This window comes from Nanorana parkeri, unplaced genomic scaffold (genome assembly GCF_000935625.1).
Source record: "Nanorana parkeri isolate BGI_ZX_2015 unplaced genomic scaffold, ASM93562v1 scaffold3, whole genome shotgun sequence".
NCBI classification, from domain to species: domain Eukaryota; kingdom Metazoa; phylum Chordata; class Amphibia; order Anura; family Dicroglossidae; genus Nanorana; species Nanorana parkeri.
This window is the reverse complement of record NW_017306271.1, coordinates 224,106-244,601: the sequence shown is the minus strand read 5'-3', so window position 1 is coordinate 244,601 and position 20,496 is coordinate 224,106. Positions and strand designations below refer to the sequence as shown.

Here is a 20,496-nt window from a genome sequence, read left to right as displayed (position 1 = left end):
CAGATTTTGTCTGCTCCAGTTTTGGTAAATACCCCTCACAGTTTATAGGATGTGAGGACACCGAGGGTCATACCATCGCTGCAGCGGAGACGGTAGGAGGGAGCACTATCACAGCCAGCCAGATTGGAGGATCGGGTCAGTATAACATAGCTATTTTTGACCCGGTAGCCCCACTGCAAGGGTTAATAACATTTTTACCCAGAGTTCTTTAAATACGGATCTTTAATTAGGAGAGAACCGCATGGTTTTTCTAGGCTAGTATTAATTATTAACAACGCACACTGCATCTTGTCTTAATTGCTTGATTAGAGAGATTTGTATGTCTAATGCGTATGCCATGTTTGCATTTACCATCGCCAAGCTCTATTACAAGCGCAAGATCTGCTATTTGTTTGTGTTTTGCATGTGGTTAAGTGTAGATGTAGCCACTTCCATTCTGACTCATTATGGAAATATGTTTGAAGTTTGTATTTTGATGATGGAATTAGGAAAATTGTGGTCAGGCTGTAAGACTGACCACACAGGCACAGGGGGTTTCTTATTGTGCTGCAAAGATTGAAATTATGGAGCTCATTCGATTTTGCCTAGTTTTGGTTATTTGTCAGTCTAGATTCCCGGGAATAACAGAGCCAAACGTACACTGATGGAACATGCTTGGCTTTGTAGGTCTTGTATGTGATGAAGTGAATGTGTGCCCAAGATCAAGAAGTATAAATTAAAGCAGAACTCGGGGTAAATTTTAATAACCCTTCCAGTGAGGTTACCCCCGCACTGCAAGGGTTAACTGCTCATTTTGCCTAGGGAAAAAGAAAAAGTTGTGCTCACCTGATCCTCAGAACCGGCAGCGCTCTCTCCCGCTTCTCTCCTATGCTGCAGTGATGGTATGTCCCCCGGCATCCTCACGTCCTATACATCATATTGGCCGTGACGACTCGAGAATTCCAAGACTGCTGCAGTGGAGGGTGAGAGTGAGGCTCCAAGGACTAGTCTGAAGCTGCCCATACACCTTGCGATCATCGGATGAAACTTTTCGTCCGATCGAACTGTCGTACAATTTTCGTACGGCGGTCCCATCTGTATTTTAAATTCATTCATGTGAAACGCTTCTGACGGCAAGAAGTGCTTCTTATTGGTCAGCTTGGTTAGGTGACTGAAATAAACATGTATGGTCTATGGGTCCTACACCCGCAGACGCGGAGGGGAATGAGCTTTCGTTTGACAGGTAAGAGCAGCAGTGGGGGAGGGGAGAGGAGGCAGATTGGAGGGGGTATTTCCAAAATTTGCCTGGGAAAGTGGAATTCCCCTTTTAAAGGTGAACTTCAGGCAAACCGCTAAATACACAGATGAACTAAATTTATGAAAGCCGTTTTTCCTGCCAAAAGCATTTCTATTTCTGTCCATCCACCACCGAGATTAGGACTTTCTCTTTTTTTTTTTCTTTTTTCAGTAAAAACAAAAGTTTTTGTCTGGATTGGAGCTTTAATAACACAGAGTGGGGAACAATGAGAACAATGATCGCCAGTAACCCATTTCACTTACATCCCTTGGGAGCAATCAAAACAATCACGGTTGACTGCTAAGTGGCTGCACCATATTACTGCATTATTCTTTTCCACCTTCTTAAATCAGGCCGGTCACTTTATAAATGGCCGTGTAGTTTTCTTCTGAGTATATAGTATGTGACCATATTGAGTAACGTGTAAAAGGATAAGTGTTTATTTTTTTAGCTACATGATCTTTGTTGAAAAGGAAGTTCAATTCTAAATAACAAATGACCAAACAGCTGATCTTGTGATTCATTTTGGCTGTTTGGACCTGACGTTGCACATTATGAATACTCGCTATAATACTTGCTGATAAATAGTACATACATAATTGTATAATTAGCTCAAACACCAGCTTCCCCTCCTTTTCCTTAAGGATTGTTTCTAGCATATTTTAGGGCCCATTCACACATTGGATCAATACAAGTCACTTCTAAGCGTTTTGTATATGCCCTGTTCACACATGCTGGATTTTTTTGCAGTACACTAGATGCCACCACAGGTCACCGCATGGCAGTGCACCACACTGATATGTGGACACCTTAATGGAGTGGACACATTGTACACTACCAAAAAAGAAAATACACTGCACCCTGCCAGAGTTGTAATTGTTTACATTTTTCTTTAAAACAAAAAACTTTATTGCTGGTACTATGTGTACACTCCATTCAGGTGCCCACATATCAGTGTGGAGCGGTGACCTGTGGGGGCATCCAGTGTACTGCGCAAAAAATAAATAAATCCAGTTGTCATAATCCCCCTTGCTGCGTTTTAGCGTAGGGTTAGTGCCTTGTTGCAGCACCCGAGCAACACAGGTCACCTCTAGAACACATAGAAAACAGTTGTTTTGTATGTGCTCTGTTCATACCACATTCATGATTTTTTTTTTTTTTTGCAGTACACTACAGGTCACCGCTCCACACTGATAAGTGGGCACCTGAATGGTATGTGCACATTGTACACTACCAATAAAGTTAAAAGAAAATGCAAACAATGACAGCTGTGGCAGGGTGCAGTGTATTGCACACTGCTGGAGCTGTCACTGTTTACATTAAAAAAAAAAACTTTATTGGTAGTGTACAATGCGTACATTCCATTCAGGTGCCCACATATCAGTGTGGAGGCATCCAGTGTACTGCAAAAAAAAAAAATCCAGAATATGGTATGAACGGGGCACATACAAACAACTGTTTTCTATGTGTCCTAGAGGTGATCTGTGTTGTTCGGGTGCTGCCACAATGCACTAACCCTCCGCTAAAACGCAGCAAGGGGGATTTATGAAAACCTGGAGCAGACAGAATCTGGAGCAGTTACCAATGGCAACCAATCGGCTTCTCTCTTCAGTTTGTTCAGTTAAGCTCTTAACATGAAACAGAGAAGCTGATTGGTTGCTGTGGGCAACTGCTACAGATTTAGTCTACTCCAGTTTTGATAAATTCCCCTTCCTGTGTTTTAGCAGATGGGGCTAGTGTGAACAGGCCCTTATTGTAACATGCTTGTTTTGTGCTGAAGTGAAATAAATGTTAACATTACCCCCCCTTGTCACACACTTAGGTTGGGTATACACGGATATATTTTCTTCCTTCAACCTGTAGGGTAACAAAGAAAATATAAAAGATTCCTCCATTCATGTTGAACAGTAGGGCTGGATGAATCCCCCGCTGTGCACTTTGTAGTCTGACCGTAGCCGCTGGGCGCTTTCAGAATACCTGAATGGTTCTTGCAGCTGATTGGCTTCCAGCTCCTTTCATCTGAAAGCTTTCCAACATGTTCCTTCTGCAAAACTCAAAGGAGGGAATAGGGTCACCAACGCAGTGCATTTTCGACGGATTCTTGCTGAGAAAAGGTAAACATTGTGATGCGTCGGGATCGGCACACCAGAATTGTGACTGCTAACACACACCAACGGCGGCACCTACAATGCTACGATGTGAATGCAGCCTAAAGATGACGCACCATTCTCACTGCTGGACTTTTTGTTTTCTTTTTTTTTTAATAACACCCAATACTAAAATAGTTGAAGATCGAGGAGAAGGTTTCTCTATGAAAATATTTGCAGAACAACCTGCTTGGACTGTAGTCATCTGCCCTGCTGGCCATAAGCCTCCCATAATTGTCTCTTGACATTTCCTGCCTCATGTTTACTTCCATGTTTACATCCGACAAATTCCTATCTTGAAGAAATCTTCGCAATCTTATTGGCATTCAGTAGCTCCCTTGTTTACAAATCGCTCTGGAAAAATGCTCGATTAGCTCAGCTGAAGTCTCTTATCTCTGTTACGGGGACATTTTATTATATAATAATGACCTTGATTATTTCCAGTCTCTGACCAGGATACTTATTAGAATTTGGATTGCGTTTGTCAGCAGCACAATGTGATTTGTTACAAAGCACACCCAGCGTATTACGGTGGAAGAAAACCTTATTGTGGCTGCATCAGTGATGTCACAGTTGATGCCGCCAAGCTGTATCCTAACCTGCTACGAATTTTATTGTCTGAATCTTCCAATGAATTGATGTCCTGGGGTTTCATGAATATTTGAATCCGTTAACCCAAGCAGCAGCTGCTTCCCATTTTCGTTGGGCTCATACTAAAAAATATTAATCGGCTTTAACCACTTTGCGTCCACAGTAATTTTTTTTCATTTTATGCATACACATGTTAAAAAAACGAATTTTTGTCTAGAAAACTGTTCAAACCCCCCCAAAGAATAATATATTTTCTGAAAGCAGAGGCCCTGTAGAATAAAAATATGCTAGCTGCAATTTTATAAGTTGTACAATACAGTGTGAATGTTTATCAAAGCCTTATTCTGTAGGAATTTTAGTGCACAAAACAATATACAGTAATACCCATTTTTTGTAACATACAACCCCTTCTCTGCTTCATCAGCTTCTCTGGGGGTCCTTAGGTGACATTAGGGGTCTTGGAGACGCCTGATGTCTCAATAAAGAGCACCTGTTATGTAAATTGGCTATAACATAGGGGGGATTTTTATCCCCCTATGTGATAGCAATAAAGTTAAGTGTAAAAAAAAAAAAAGTAAAAAAATTAAAGCATAAAAAAATAAAGAAGCATAAAATAACACAAAAATTTACACACTCAAACATGCGTCTACGTGCCGAAACGACGTTCCCGCCTATTGTGCTGCACATGTTACATATCGCCGCGAACCTCTGAGTGGGAGCAATAATTTTAGGGCCATTAATCACTGATGACACTAAACTGATGAGCGGCAAAAGCTTTTAAATCGTTGCCTAAGGCCCGTTTTGGGTGTGGTCGTTTTCTACGATTTCACGGGCGCGCACAATTTTAAGGCCTGACGTGTTTGGTGTCTATTTATCCAACGTGACCCCGTCTTTTATATTTGACAAAAAAATTGGGGTGGTAATAAATGTTTCATAACATTTCATAGGGAAATTGTTTTTTCCCCCAAAATGTAGGGTACTTTTTTGTTATATAGTAAAAAATAAAAACCCCATTGGTGATTAAATACCACCAAAAGAAAGCTCTATCTGTCCCCAAAAAATGGTATAAAATGTATTCCAGTACAGCGTTGCATGACGGAATAAATGTCAGTCAAAGTACTGCAGCGCTAAATACTGAAAAATGGCCTGGGCAGGAAGGGGGTTAAACACCCCGGTCTTCAAGTGGTTAAAATTACATGCGCCCATAAAATGTAAAAAAAACTACAATACCCAATGTGATTTATAAATTTTTGTTACATAGTTAGTCAGGTTGAAAAAAGACACAAGTCCATCGAGTTCAACCTATAGAGAAAACTTAGGTTGTAAACTTTTTTTTTTTAATTTTTTTTTTATTGCTATTACATAGGGACATAGAAGCCCTGTTTGTGATAGCACAGAGGGAGTGACCGTTCCCCTTTATCGAGATATTGGGGTCCAGTGAAAGCAGGGCAGATGTGATGTGTGGCGCTTACAGGAATTCACCCCCCCAGGCCCAGTGGAAATTAAAGTAGGAACGATGCTGTCGCCATGCAAAAAATACACTATACAATAAAAAGGAAGGCGTTCATTTTAGAAATGAATTGTCGTTATAAGGCCCCATTCACATTGTGCTTATGCTGTGTTCGGGGATTCCTGTGGCACGATTCTACAGATTCTTGCTGCAGGGATCGCAAGTTTCCGGTTCAGTTGCTGCCACAGTGGAGAGTGGTCAGGATCCCAGAGTTCAGCTTTAAGATGGACATAGATTTTATAATATGACTTTACTATCTACTCTATACTTACTAAAACTGTGCATGTTGCATAATTCGACAGACCTTTGCACCAAATAGTCATTCGTAGACCTAAAGATGAATATGCAATCAGATTTATATGGCTGCTTTGTGAAGTTATCTCAGATTTTATAAAGTTCACATGTAATGTTGCTGCCACTAGATGCAATTTTGTCTTCATCTTGGCACGTTTTCCAGTTTAAAACGCAGATTTACTGTGTTATGTCTGTTGAATCGTATGATTAGTTATGGGTCAGTGACCTTGGTGGAGAGAAAAAAAAACCCGTCTGTTTACTCATTCATGAGACCAACAAGGAAACTTGGCAGTCCATTACTGCTATTGAAATAAACATTGTTCTCTGTTATTTGCTTGATAATTATAGCAAGCGGCTCTACGGAGGTTGGTGGGCTGTACATAGCACCGTTTTCTTCCGATTAATACCATCCACGAAATATAGTATCTTCATTAATGGAGCAGAAAATTGGAACTTGTGCATTAGGTCAGGAGATGGGATTAAACCAACCAATTTTCAAGGGTTAAGAGAATACAAAAATGTAACATTGAGCGCATGAATGCCGATAAATGCCCCACCACGGCTGTGTCCAGGAAGCACTGGCCCTCCAATGCACAGAGGTACACCAGACCTGCTGTGAGATGAATATTACACAATTTTATGTCATGTTTAGACAGAGGGGCAAAATATCTAAGCTTTTCTTTCAGTTCAGCTTCACACTTGAGCGTCGGCTTCATTGCAAGTTCTGGTGCATTTTTTTTTACACGTTTCTTCACATCTTATTTGTGCATTTTCAGGAGCAAGCGTTTTTGTTTAGGCCAATTCAAAGTAGATTACTAGAGAAGGAGATGGTAGTTTAGGTGCAAAAGGTGCTTGAAAAAACACATTACGCTTGTTTCTTTAATCAGTTTCAGGCGCTCTTATTAAAGTTTATGGGGCCTAAAAAAATGCATTCCTGCCCTGATGAAGCTCCTGTACTACTTTGGTGTGACCAGAGACAGCACATGTGAAGAGGCCCCGTAGAGCAAAATGGCAATGTTATGTTGAGCATTGTCATGCTTCTGGAAATGCGCTTCAAGTTGCTCATGTGCCCCTAAGGATGTAAGACCACTTTAAACATCTGAGATTAAATCAGGTAGTCTTGTATAAATTCTTTCTTCTGGTCAGGCCTTTCATTAAGAGACTAGAACAGTGAATTGCAGTCATTGTGCAGTACTACTAAGCAGGAAGTCTGTCTACACACTCTGGGCAAGTAATGTGCAGAATATGGCTTCCTCCGTTTACATTTTTAATTACATACAACTATACACAAATTGAAGGGGTTTAAACTTCCAGCACTTCTGAAAAAATCTGGCAAATCAATGCTTTTTGCCATTTGGGACCAGTAACGGAAGTGCTTGATTGACCAATGCCATCTGAATCCTCCTCTTCCCTGTTATCCTTCATCTATTAGCGTACCATAGACTAGTGAAATATACAGTTCCGAGTAAGATGGAACATATTACTTTTTCCACTTTCTCCCATGATGCAATATTTGGCAACTGAGTGGGTGATCACCAGGCCTGAACACTAAAACATGGGGATGGTTGGAGGAAGCTTAGATCTGCAAAAGCTCCAACCAAGATGGGCTTGAAACTTTTGCAAGGTTTTTTGCTTGGGATTCCGATAGGGGAGTGCGGGGAATATGTTTAAATTGAAATAGCAAAGTAAAGGAAGACTTTAAAGTAAACCTTATTCTTGTGCAGAGTAAAGCAGCACATTCACACCTGCCCTCTCCAGCTGCACATACTTTGCTGTCTATAGGTCGCTGGCAGCAGACAGATGAAGCGCTGTTTAAAGCCTACCTCTGGGCTTCCCCTATTGTGCAAGGGTTAAATGCTTGTTAAATGTTAAATCTAGGGTGCCCAGTTACAGCAGTTTTACTTGATGCCTTCTGCCCCTCCAGTCAACCCTCTCTTTGGCTCGCTCACTCTGTCGCGCTCTCTCTCTCTCTCTCTCTCTCTTAGATTATCATGTTTTCCTATCAGCTGTCCTCAGTGTGTTCCCTCTCTTTCTCCCAATCTGTCAGCTGTTTTTCTGTCTCTTGATCTCTCAATTTCTGTCTTTTTTTTAAATATTAGGAGTCCATTAGGTTTCTCCCTAGGCCTCGGTAAACAATGTCACATAAAAAGCTGTTTCCAAGCCTCTAGGAATTGTTCACCTTTTATTTTTACTTTCAGAGGCTGCAGCCCAAGTTAGAAGAAGATGCTTGGCTGGCTGCCAGCAACAAGCTAATTCTCTGTTGCCATGACAGCATTGATGTGATGAAAATGAAATGCCGCTCCGTCTATACACTCACCTGTTTAAAGCTGATGTATTATGCAAACCACTCGTACCCAACAAAATGCTGGTTGTTGGCTTTTTGTTTTAGTGCCTTTTTCAGAAAGCCTTTTGCCTGAGAATGCAGAATTCCTGGAAGTGGCTCTCCGGCCTAATGTGAGAAGTGCATTTAGACATCACAGATAAGCAGCTGATTAAATAGCGGCTGAGGAAACAAAATGAGATAAATGGGTTAGCATCTCACATGTGTTTGAAGCTGAATACGCAGGTGAAGTGGGATGATCTGTTTTTGTCATCGCTGTAATTATCGGTTGGTAAAGACAGTATTCAGGGCTGTATTAAGAGACTGTACTGCCTCAGGCACATTCAAATGACAGCAACACAAAACATCACAGCGGATTGTGAAGGTGAACAACAAATTAAGAAAATGATAAAAAGTGCACTTATAATAAGATAATCTAATCGAGACATCACCAGGTAAATACCCAGTGATTCATCAGGTCACACCAACAAGATGCTGACCATAACTCTCAGTAGGTAGCCAACAACAAGAGAGATGCAAACAGGGTTGGCAATCTGTTTGGGAAGGCCATTTTCTGTCCCACCATGACTGTTCACAAAGCCAGCTACATAAAGGCAGAGTTCGAGTAGTTCAGTTTGGAGGAACTGGGGTGGCTTGCACAGAGCCCAGACCTCAACCCTACTGAACACTGTTTGGATTAATTGAAGCCCTGTGGTCTTTTCATCCAACAGCAGCAACTGACCTCAAAAAATGCTCTTTTAACTGAATGTGAACAAATTTGCACAGACACACTCCAAACTTTCTGGCAAGCCTTCCCAGAAGAACAAAGTCTGGTATAGCTGTTACAACTGCAAAAGGCAGCAGCGAAACTCCATATTATCGCCCATGGTTTTTGAAAGAAACATGAAGAAAGCTAATGAAGATGTCCTTGTCAGGTGTCCACAAACCTTTGGCTATATAGTATACATCATGGGTATTAAAACTAGAATGTAATTGTAAAGTAGGTGTTTTTATACACTGCCTGGCCAAAAAAGTCACATACTCCTATTTTGTTGGACCACCTTTTAGCTTTGATTATGGCATGCATGCGCCGTGGTATTGTTACGCTAACCTTATGCAATGATACAACATTTATTTCCATCCAGAGTTGAATTCATTTTGTACTCAGATCTTGAAATGATGATGGGAAAGTTAGATCACTGAGTAAAGTCTTCTCCAGCATTCCCCAAAGATTCTCAGTGGTTTTAAGGTCTGGATTCTGTGGTGGTCAATCCATGTGTGATAAAGGTTGTCTCAGGGAAGAAGAAATCCATTGATGGAAAAACCTGGTCATTCAGTATTTTCAGGTAGGCAGCAGACTTTTTTGGGGACATAACATTGCTGAAACTAGACCTATTATCCAATTGAAGGCTCTTGCCTATTTGCTTAACTAAATCAAGGTGGTACATTTTTTTTGTCCAGACAGTGTATATTTTTTTGCAAACGCACACTGCACTGGATCTTTCAGATGAACAATGAGACTTGGACTTGCTCTTCAAAACTTTCACATGTGTATATGCGAGCACATCCCCAAAAGTGGACTTGAGCTCCAAGTGTGAACAGGCCCACTGAGAATAATGAGATTTATCTTGAGCATTGTCCCGCTTTGGGAGCTGCTTGACTAAACGCTCATGTGTGAATGGGGCCTTCTATACAATGATGGTCTACGGTTAGTAAACTGTTCACATTTGCAAGGGTTAGTTGAGATACAGAGAAACACAACAATGGGTCCTTGAAACCATGTGGAATGGCCACGTGCCTGATGTGCGATAATAAAATTACTTTGATCTGTGCTGCCCTCGTTCCGTGGTTCGGTTTAAACACCTGACCATGCATCGATCAATCTGAAAATACAATCTCGATTTCATCTCCTTTTAAATCTACCAAAACTAATGTAGAAGTTGCCCTACCTAAACAACCCATTCAATTTTTCTAGTCAGGTATGCTCTTGTACTTCATAATTGTTGGTAGATCTAAAAAAGATTGTTCGAAATGATTGCAAGGTGTATGGCCAGCTTTAGTGCCATCTTCCTTCGTATTTGAATACCAGTATTATCACCATGCTGCATAAACCTGGCCAGTTCTATATATCTAAGCCAGCTCCCTTGGTTATAATGGCTGATGCTACCCGAGTCTAGTACACGGTTGTCGAAAAATGTTGTTTCTAAACTTCTCAACAAAAACAGTATACACGGTAGATGGAATACAGATAGGTATCATCACCCCATGTTGCCTTGGTGGAATTGATCTTATCCAGGAGTCATTTTGTTTGCAGTAGAAGGATGGAGGTGGTGAGGAGCCCAGCATGGCACTTGTCCTACCTGTTATGTGACCACATGTCTAGACAACAAATATGAGTTTGTGTGATACATTGTACTTTGTCCTCGTGCTATGTGCGTGGGATCATGTTTTCATTCTTTATTGTACTATAATGCCACTGGACAAAAGAGTGCTTTAAAATGTATCCGCTCCATACAGTTAGTCTTTCAACAGTTTCGCCTTTGTGTTCTTTAACGAATATTACAGTTGTTGAAATGGATTGACGCAATGATGCTAGCATAGAGTATATAGGCTGTATTACGTACTGTTTTATATACACTGCATGGTCCAGAAAAAAGGTCACACACTGTAATATTTTGTTGGACCCATTTTAGCTTTAATTTAATTTTTATTTATTACAGGTTTTTTTTGTTTATAGCTCCGACAATTTACGCAGCGCTTTACATAGTTACACATTCAGCTATTATGGCATGCATTCCCCATGGCAACAAAGTCTAGTATAGCTGTTACAACTGCAAAAGGCAGCAGTGCAACTCCATATTAACGCCCATGCTTTTGGCGGTACATGCAGCAAGCTCATGAAGGTGTCATTGTCAGGTGTCCACAAACTTTTGGCTATATAGTATACATTATGAGTATTAAAACCAGAAAGTAATGTTTAAGCAGGTGTTTATAGACTACATGGCCAAAAAAAGTCACACACTCTGATATTTTGTTGGGCTGCCTTTAGCTCTGATTTATGTCATGCATTCACCATGGCATTGTTTCGATAAGCTTATGCAATGTCAAAACATTTACTTCCATCCAGAGTTGCATTCATTTTTTCACCAAGATCTTGTAGTGATGATGGAAGTATCAGAGCACTATGTAAAGTCTTCTCCAGCACATTCCACAGATTGTCAATGGGGTTAAAGTCTGGACTCTGTGGTGGCCAATCCATGTGTGATAAAGGTTGTCTTATGCTCCCTGAACCACTCTTTTTCACAATTTGAACCCCCCTGATGAATCCTGGCATTGTCACCTTGGAATATGTCCGTGCCACCAGGGAAGAAAAAAAATCAATTGATGGACATACCTTGTCATTCAGAATATTCAGGTAGGCAGCTGACCTCATATGTTAGGGACATAACGTTGCTGAACCTAGACCTGATGAACTGAAGCAATCCCTATAGCACTTACCTATTTGCTAAATTCAGGTGGTGACTTTTTTTTATTTCTGCCCGGGCAGTGTATTTTTCTGTTTCTCTTGTTTTTTTCCACCCTTTAATTTCTGTTTAAAGTGTAATTCCAGGAAAATGTTTTTTTTTGCCGCTTGATAGAGAGAGAAGGATCGGAGCTGCTGTCATTTTTATTGCTGTTTATGGCCACGTTGGGGAGGCTTCTCCTTGCTACTTCTTCCAGGAAACATCACACAGTTACACCATAAAAAGCTAGCGGGAGCGTCTTACTCCCCCTCCCCACTGTACTACAAAAAAAGTATATTTTATTACTGTTGTTCGCCTGCTGAATATATTTACCCTAATTTTCCAGTGACAACATTGCCACTGGAACAGGAAGTGAGTGAGAATCTCACTATTGGGAACACGTACATTGATTAAAAGCCCTTCTCCACTGTTTAGGACATTGAAAAAGAATTGTCTGGCTTTCCAGTATAAATATTAGGCACAAGTAAGAATTATTTGCTGTCACGTTGTAATGCTCTGGACTACAAATCCCAGAGACGTCAAGCTTATCTCAAGGATGAGCCCAGCTGTAAAGCTTGGCAAAACTTTAATTTCTATTTGTTGTCTGTTCTTGCAGTAAACTTCAAGGAAACTGACTTAGTAGCATTAAAAGTACTTTACTTGGCGAAAATGCTGCGTGTACAAACTTAGTTACAGGAAAAGCAAACAAATACATCAACAAGACTGGCTGCTACAAACATTCACATGGACCCACTACACTATCTTCTAGTACATGTATGATTTCTAGGAGGGGAAACACTGAAAATGTACTTAGCTTAGGCTGCAGGCTCCACAAATTCCGTGATGAGCAGGACTTGGCCTAGGAAGAATGGCTTCTCGTTGCAGTATCATTTGTATGTCCTGGTCTTGAAGCAAGTCCTCTCGTCTTGTGAAGCGCCCTCGTACTGTCCCCCTCCTGTGAAGCCCTGGTCTGGTGAAGTGCTGTGCTGGTGAACTGCTGTGTCATCTGTCAGCTACTGGCATTTTATTGAGAGAAAACTGGCCTAAAACAATGGAAGCGACGCCCCTTTCACCTTTCTAAAATGCAATACAATGCATTTCACGTACCCACCTCTAGGTGGCAGCGTTGTACCATAAATTGCCATCAGTAGTCAAGATTTTGATTTGAATCTTGACCAGGCTAGGTGTGACTATTTACGATCACCATCCCATTGTGATACAAATCAATACAGGACAAGCTACACCATTGTGTAAAACCAGTTTAGCCTGTATTGTATTGGCCCCTTCCATTGTATGAACCAAGTTTCTATCAACAAACAAACAAAACCTCCGTCTCTATTGCACATCTATGTATGTCTGAAAAAGTCCACTAAGATATATCGCAACACACACGTCCGTGTAATTAGAGTATCTTAGCCTTGTTTTCTGTACTCTCTCTCTCTCTGTGTACCCAAGAATATGGGGTCGTATGTTGTTGGACACATTTGTGTAGACTGCTCCCTACTTGTAAAGCATGGCCGGGCATTCACACTCTCTTTAAATCGGACTGTGGGATCTTGTTTAGCGCTATTAACAATTATGTAGTGTAAGGATCTGACGGATTGGAGTCAAATTTAGATTTCTCTTGTTTTGCCTCGTGCCCAATTGCCCGATTTTCCTCCATCCACACTAAACAGCATGAATAGGAAAATGTCCCCTGATGGCTATTGTGTTCAGACAGCCAGCATGCACAGCTGTCTGAAATTGGAGACCAGTTTTCCACCCGGCTTCTATAATTTTTAAATTGAAGTATGTGGAGTCGGGTGATGACAATCTCTGCTCAAATCTTTGACTAAAATTTGAGCCTTGCATATATATAGCGTTAGGTAGGGCCTCACATTGCATTGGTTCACATGTATAAAGTTAATGTACAGACATTGTACAACTGGACTATTATTGCCCATTAGCTATGCGAAGTGGCGGCCTTCCTGAATCATCTATTCAAATAATATCAAGTTGGTATATTCACTTTGATGTGTATCTAAAACCTAAAGCCTTGAGTAGAGTAGAAAAGGGTCTACCAGCCCTGTTAAGCTTACTGCTGGCTGTGTCTCTGCTGGGGAGATTCACCACATTTGCTCAAAAGACCAATGTCACCGGGACTGAAAATTAGTGAATATTGAACATTTTAAGTTGTCACTGAAACAGGAATAAGAGGGTAATCTTCCAATGGGGGACACATGTAATGTTGGCAATGGTCAAGGAAAGGATTTATCTCAGTTTGGAGAGATTTCCCCCTCAATTAACATACATGTCCTGTATGTATGTTCATACAGGACATGAAGTGAAGGGAAATCTCCCCAGTGGGGCACAGATGGCAAGAAAGCCTGAGGGGTTTTAACCCTTTCCTACTCCATCCAAAACTAAAAACATGTTGGCTTTAGGTATGTTTTAAATATGCTAACTGGATCTAGAATTCATTTCCCTGATCAGTCATACTTGTTTTTTCGATTTTGGATAAATTGAATTTTTAATTTTAAAAAAAAGAGAAAAATATTGATGAATGCTGTTTGATGTTTTAATGAACTCTAGAATGGATCGGAATCTTAAATATGGCTGTTGCTGCCTTTAGAACTTCCTGGCCTTCTGCACTGCCTCCCAACTCACCGGGGTGATGGCTGATATATAATATAGAGCCCCATGGTTGTCTACATTTTTAAGTGCAAGGATCTGCCCCTAAAGAGCTTACAGACTAAAAAGTACACAAGCACATCTATATGAATTTACATAATACATACAAGGCTCTGTAAATCTAAAAACCTCTTTGATCATCAACGTGGAACTCTGCTGTCTGCTGGGTGGGGAGGCTCTTGCCCTAATGTACAAATATGCATGACATGGCAGACTTGCCTACTACTCTCTTCTATTGATGGTAGGTTCACACTTGCTGCCATCACCTCTGCCATCTTTTCCTGGTCCAGGATCCTCCCTCTATGGCCCCTGGTTATGCAACACATGCACATTGGAGTTGCATCGTCCATGCACCCGGCTCCATTCTTGACATCTTACAGATGCCATAAATGAGCTGGGAGCACTCATTGCTCTACACATGAAATGTAGGCAATTTACACAGACTTAAACATTTGCTAGGACCAAGGGAAGACTTTTTTTGACCGCAAAACTCTTCTGCCCAAAACATTTTTTTGATTTAGCTGCTTTAGATAACAAGTTAACCAGCCGGCATACTTTTGGGTTGTGAGAGGAATCCAAGACAACAGAAGGAAATTTACATACGCACAGGGAAACATAGAAACTACATATACAGGTGAAACTCGAATAATTAGAATATTGTGCAAAGTTCCTTTATTTCACTAATGCAACTTAAAAGGTGAAACTAATATATGAGATAGACTCATTACATGCAAAGCAAGATAATTCAAGCCGTGATTTGTCATAATTGTGATGATTATGGCTTACAGCTCATGAAAACCCCAAGAACCCCAAATCCACAACCTCAAAAAAGTAGAATATTACATGCAATCAATAAAACAAGGATTGTACATAGAACAATATCGGACCTCTGAAAAGTACAGGCATGCATATGTACTCAGTACTTGGTTTGGGCCCCTTTTGCAGCACTTACTGCAATTACTTTTGCACGATATTCTAATTATTCGAGTTTCACCTGTAGATACTGTACTTGGGAACTGAATATAGGCTTTCAGCGCTAGCTTTTCCATGCTAGGCATCTACTTTGTAGAAGAAAGCATCCAGCAGTTAAAGCCCATCTTTGGGATAAAGTTAACTCCCCTCACCCCCCTTTAACTGCTTTTTTTAAAGTGCCTAAAGCTGCAGTCATGTGACGGTCTTTTACCGAGGCGTCTCTTTACTTCGTTTTACTTCCGGAGGGGTCCTTCTTGGTGTGTCCTCATCACTGCCTGTATGACATGGACACTTCTAATTGTCTGCTCAGTGGCAGGGTCCTCTCAGATCCAGCAGAGGAGTGATGTCATGCAAAGGATAATGGCGAGTGATCTGGATGGCGGACTTAGGTTAGTAAAACTTGCTTTTAGTAGAACTAGAGGTGCACCAAAATGGAGCTTTCAGACTGAAACCGAAAATAAAAATTGTCAGGCCAAAAACCGAAAATTATTTTTTTCTAACCTTTTTAAAATAATTTTGTAATATTTTATTTACATTTTTTTCTCTTTTTTTTTTTTTTTTTTTTTTTTTTTTTACTGTTGGAGCTTCGGTGAAATATCAGGGGTCTAAGCTGATTCCTGATATTTCCATTTTGAAATGGAAAAAGAGATTGAGGACCCAGCTCTAAATCCTTTTCTGCAGCCTCCTGTCCATTCATAAATTGAGGCGATAGTATCAGTTAATATGTCCACAATCATAAATGAACAGGAAGTGACGTATAGCAACTGGGGAAACTGTAGTATGCTTACTAATATTTTTAACTTGCTCTCTATCCTGACTCCTCCGCTCTCAATCCTGACTTGCTTTCACAAGAGGCTGAGCAGGCGCTGTGGGTAGGAAAGCTTGTTCTCCTGTGACACCGCTGATGGCTGACTCCTCCCCCGTACCGCTGGCTCAGCCTCCTGTGACAGCTGTCTCCCTCCCTGCACCACTCTCCATCCTGATTTGCTTGCCATAGAAGTCCAAGCTGGGTGATGCGGGAGGAGAGCTCGGCCTCCTGTGACACCGCTGACCACGCTCTCCTCCCCGACCTGTTCGGCCTCCTGAACGTTTCTCTCCTCCCCACTGGGCGCTGCTCTTAGTTAGAGGAGAGAAACTAGAGAAGCACTGCATTTTGCCCAAAGTACCATTTTTGGCTGACATGTTGGAGCATCCCTAGTGAGAATAAGCAAAAAAAAAAACTTGCATAATGAGTTCCAGCTGGGTGGGAGGGGATATATTGCCTCGAGTGGGGCTTAAACCTTGGACATACTTCTTACTTGTGTACATATACTTTCTCATTTTCTATGCAGAGTGTTTCTTTGACTTGATTCTTTGGTTTTTGGTTGAGTGAACCAAGATTAGAACCTGTGTAAGATTGCTGTTTGGCTCTCTGAAGACAATTAAGTGAAGATTGAAGGAAAATCTCCCTGACAGAGGTTCTAACTCTTCTGTATCGTCCGTAGTACTTTTAAAGGAAAAAAGTTTAGACAAAGTCCCACTTTTATTTTAGCCAATTGAAGGAAGGTAAAGTGGTCCTTTTGTTAAATTTGCAGAGTTTATTTTCCTCTTGTCATGCTTCAGAATAATTTGGTGTTGGCTATTATTAGATGCTGAAGAAAACTAATGCATTCCTCTCTCCCTGCCACTCTAAGTGATGCCACAATCAATGTTGGGCTGATTCTTTCTGCAGAAATAACCATATTGATTAAGTTGTTGTTTTCCTCCTTTTTTTTTTCAGTTGTCCATATTTGCATAGGACAACGGGCGACACAGAGAGAAAGTATCACCTACGATATTACAAGACCGGTACTTGTATACATGAAACAGATTCTCGAGGACATTGTGTGAAGAATGGACCCCATTGTGCCTTTGCTCATGGTCCTCATGACCTTCGACCTCCTGTCTATGATATAAGGTAATTCAGTGCTAATTGTGTGCTGAGCTTTTGCCATGACCTCAGGATATGAATGTTGGGCTTTGTTAAAGTGAAACTCCCACCAAAACTGTTTTTTTTTTTTTTAATGGATAGAGCAGCAAAAGGTTAAAACCTCTTTCAGGTTTTAACGCTGACCATGTTCTAATTGGGGTTATTTCTCCTCCCTTCCTATGTGGCCACCTGGACAGGAAACAATGGTAATTCTTCCTAATGAAGATACCATCAGCAAAATCAGCATCAGTCTTAGAGAGGTTGTAACCATTCTGCACACATTATCCAAAGCTAAAACAAAAACTTTGGCTGAAGTTTAAAGGGATTGGGTAGTGGTTCTGTACATATTTTCCTTAATTTAAAATGGTGGGGCCCCAAATTTTTTTTATTATATATTTATAGTCATCCAACCAGTAGATGGTGCTGTATCCTCTTTTTCATACATTCAGCTATTTTGGCTTTCACCTTTCCATAAAAAAAAGCCAATTGTTTAAAGAGTCCTTCCAATGAATCATTCCTTATCAGTAGGCTCAGTAGGTGGTTTTAGACAGAATGAAGGGAGCTGCAAAGTCTATTTAGCTAACCCCAAAGCCCAAAGAATGGAGCTGTGAATGTTCTCTCAAGTGGTTGTCTATGTATCTAGAAAATTGATTAGTATAGGTGCATGATGAGATATGCTATATGATGAGATATGATGCATGATGAGATATGCCAAGTTAGCATTCCACAGAGTCTGTTTTATTAGCGTGAGACCTGGCCCATGAATAAGCACCTACGTTCACTACAGCTCATCAGCTGGATCCTGCCCATGTAAGAAGCATACAGGACTGTCTTTGTGTGTGTGCATTTGGATGTATGTATATGTGTGTGGAGATAATGTATAAAGTAGATAAAACAACTGTTGAAAATACTTAGTTTTCTAGAAATTTGCAGGACAAGTGACCAGCTTTGGGCCAACATAGGCACATGACCTCGTATCCACTTAGTTTGATAATTTTATTTTTCTTTGATTTGGTGCCACAGGGAAATCCAAGCACAGGAAGCCTTACAGAATGGGCAGCTTGGGAGTGGTGAAGGGATTCCTGATTTGCAGCCAGGAGTCTTAGCTAGCCAAGCAATGATAGAGAAGATCCTCGGAGAGGACCCAAGATGGCAAGGTAAGTTTAGGAATAACTTCATGTCAGAAGGACCAAAGGTCAATAGATATGACTATTACTGTACCATCGTAAGGCCAGTAAACCTAACTCACAAGCTGGACTGTGTAATTGTGCTATTATTACCATTTAAAGAGATATGTTGATGCTTGGGGACCATATCAGAATTGGATTATTCTTAATGTTAAGCATCCCCCCCCCATGATTTAACATTGCAAAGACTTTGCTCAGCCTGTAATAGTTGTTAGCATGTAATTATATAAAATAATTGTATGTAAAGCAGCTTGTGTTTTAGGTTAAGAGGCCCTTTATGAGAAGTGCATGAATAAGTAAATAGGCATTAAACATAATAGGTAAGGGCAGACTGTAGCACGTTGCAGAGCAGTGTGGGTATATGCACATTGGTTGTTATGGGTGGTGTTGCAGTCTCTATGACAGTTGGCTGTTTCATATTCTGTGTTGTGAATGTTTTGCTGTTCTTTTTGGCTACAGGTTGGTCTAGCCGTGTGAATGTTCTAATGCTCTGATTGGCTACAGGTTGGTTTTAAACATGCCCATTTTAAAGTGTGTTACTCACATCCATACAGAAAATGATAGTTAACAGGATTTATTGTGTTAGCAAATAGCAAATTATTATTATTATTTTTGAAAATAATTCTCCCAAACCTGTGGATAACACTGACTGGTTTTCTTGTAGCTATTTTGTCATACAAACCTGTTCATTCCCCTCCCTGTAGCCTTGTATAACCTATATCAGGGGTAGGCAACCTCAGCACTCCAGCTGTTGTTGAACTACAAGTCCCACAATGCATTGCAAGACTCCGACAGCCACATGCATAACTCGCAGAAGTGTAATGGGATTTGTCATTGCACCACTGCTGGAGTGACAAGGTTGCCTACCCCTGACCTATATAATGCAAAAGTCCACATTTGAATTGATTGTTGTGCAATGTAGTAACTAGGATTTCATACTGTTTGTATATGAGGCTGTGGTACATGGTGTCAGCTTCAATCTGCATCTCTAGAGCTACCCCTCCTGCTGTCAGTATGCTAATACTCATTTCCTGAAAATGTAATCCTGGGCATTGTATCCCCTCCCATAAACCCTATTCATAGTACTTTTACATATCACTCAAAGCCCCTCTCCAGGCAAACGAAAGACACTACCATTGCAGTGGGGCTTTTTCCCCGCACTGCAAGGGATAAGTCCTCATTTATTCTTAGAGGGTTGGAGTAAAGCACTATTACTTACCTGATCCCTGCTTCCAGGACGGTCAGCACTCAACTCTCTTTCCTCTGCTCTGGCAGGTGGAATACCCCTTGGGGTCCTCACATCTAAAGCCAGCGGTCTTCAGAGCAGTCTGGAGGGAATAGGGTAGAGTGGGCATCAAGTATAATATCTTTTTCTTGTCCTCTAGGCATAAATGAGCACTTTACTGTTGCAGTGGGGCTAGTGGGGCAGTTTGGTTTGACCGGAGATTGGCTTTAGGCTGGCCATACACGAATAATTTTTTTTCGTTTTGCCTGCAGATTCATCCATCTACGCTAACCAGTATAGATGGATGAATCTTCCACTGTGGCTATTGTACTCTTACAGTGGGTGTCTGCCACTGCCAGAATACATGATTGGCTGCAGTCAATGTTCGGCTGAAAATTTTCAAGCCAGCTGCCAAAATTTGATTGTGCAATTGACTCCTGCTGCACTGGCCGGCCACCCACTGTAGGCATTTTGGCCGATTTCTGTGGAATAATCCGATTCCTTTGAATAATCTGTAGAATAATAAGCTTGTTACTTGCATACTAAAACATGGTTTTAAACATACTAAATACTTACATACTAAAAGCAGTAGGTTGCCAGGACATTTGGGAACCGCTTACTGAAAAATGAAGGGTATACATTGACACCTTATAGTGACTCAGCTTGCATGCAGATGTTTTTTTCCAGCTTTTAAAGCGGAACTCTGGGTAGAATGTTTCTTAACCCTAGCAGTGGGGCTACCCCCGCACTGAAAGGGGTAAGTGCTCGCTTTTGTCTAGGTGCCTAAAATAAAATAAAAATAATATTTTATATGTGTGTGTGTGTGTATATATATATATATGTATATATATAT

General features: G+C 40.9%; 1 protein-coding gene across 3 annotated transcripts in view; it reads left to right on the top strand.

The window, feature by feature from the left end:
- The window catches only part of UNKL (unkempt family like zinc finger), a 73,042-nt gene that overhangs the window by 20,453 nt on the left and 32,093 nt on the right, over positions 1 to 20,496 (top strand). For 2 of the 3 annotated variants that reach the window (XM_018570349.1, XM_018570283.1), the window contains exons 3-4: positions 17,043 to 17,219; positions 18,255 to 18,388. In XM_018570349.1, the coding sequence (XP_018425851.1) occupies positions 17,043 to 17,219; positions 18,255 to 18,388 (311 nt within the window). The remainder of the gene's footprint in view (positions 1 to 17,042; positions 17,220 to 18,254; positions 18,389 to 20,496) is intronic. The other variant, XM_018570422.1, reaches the window with a different exon arrangement.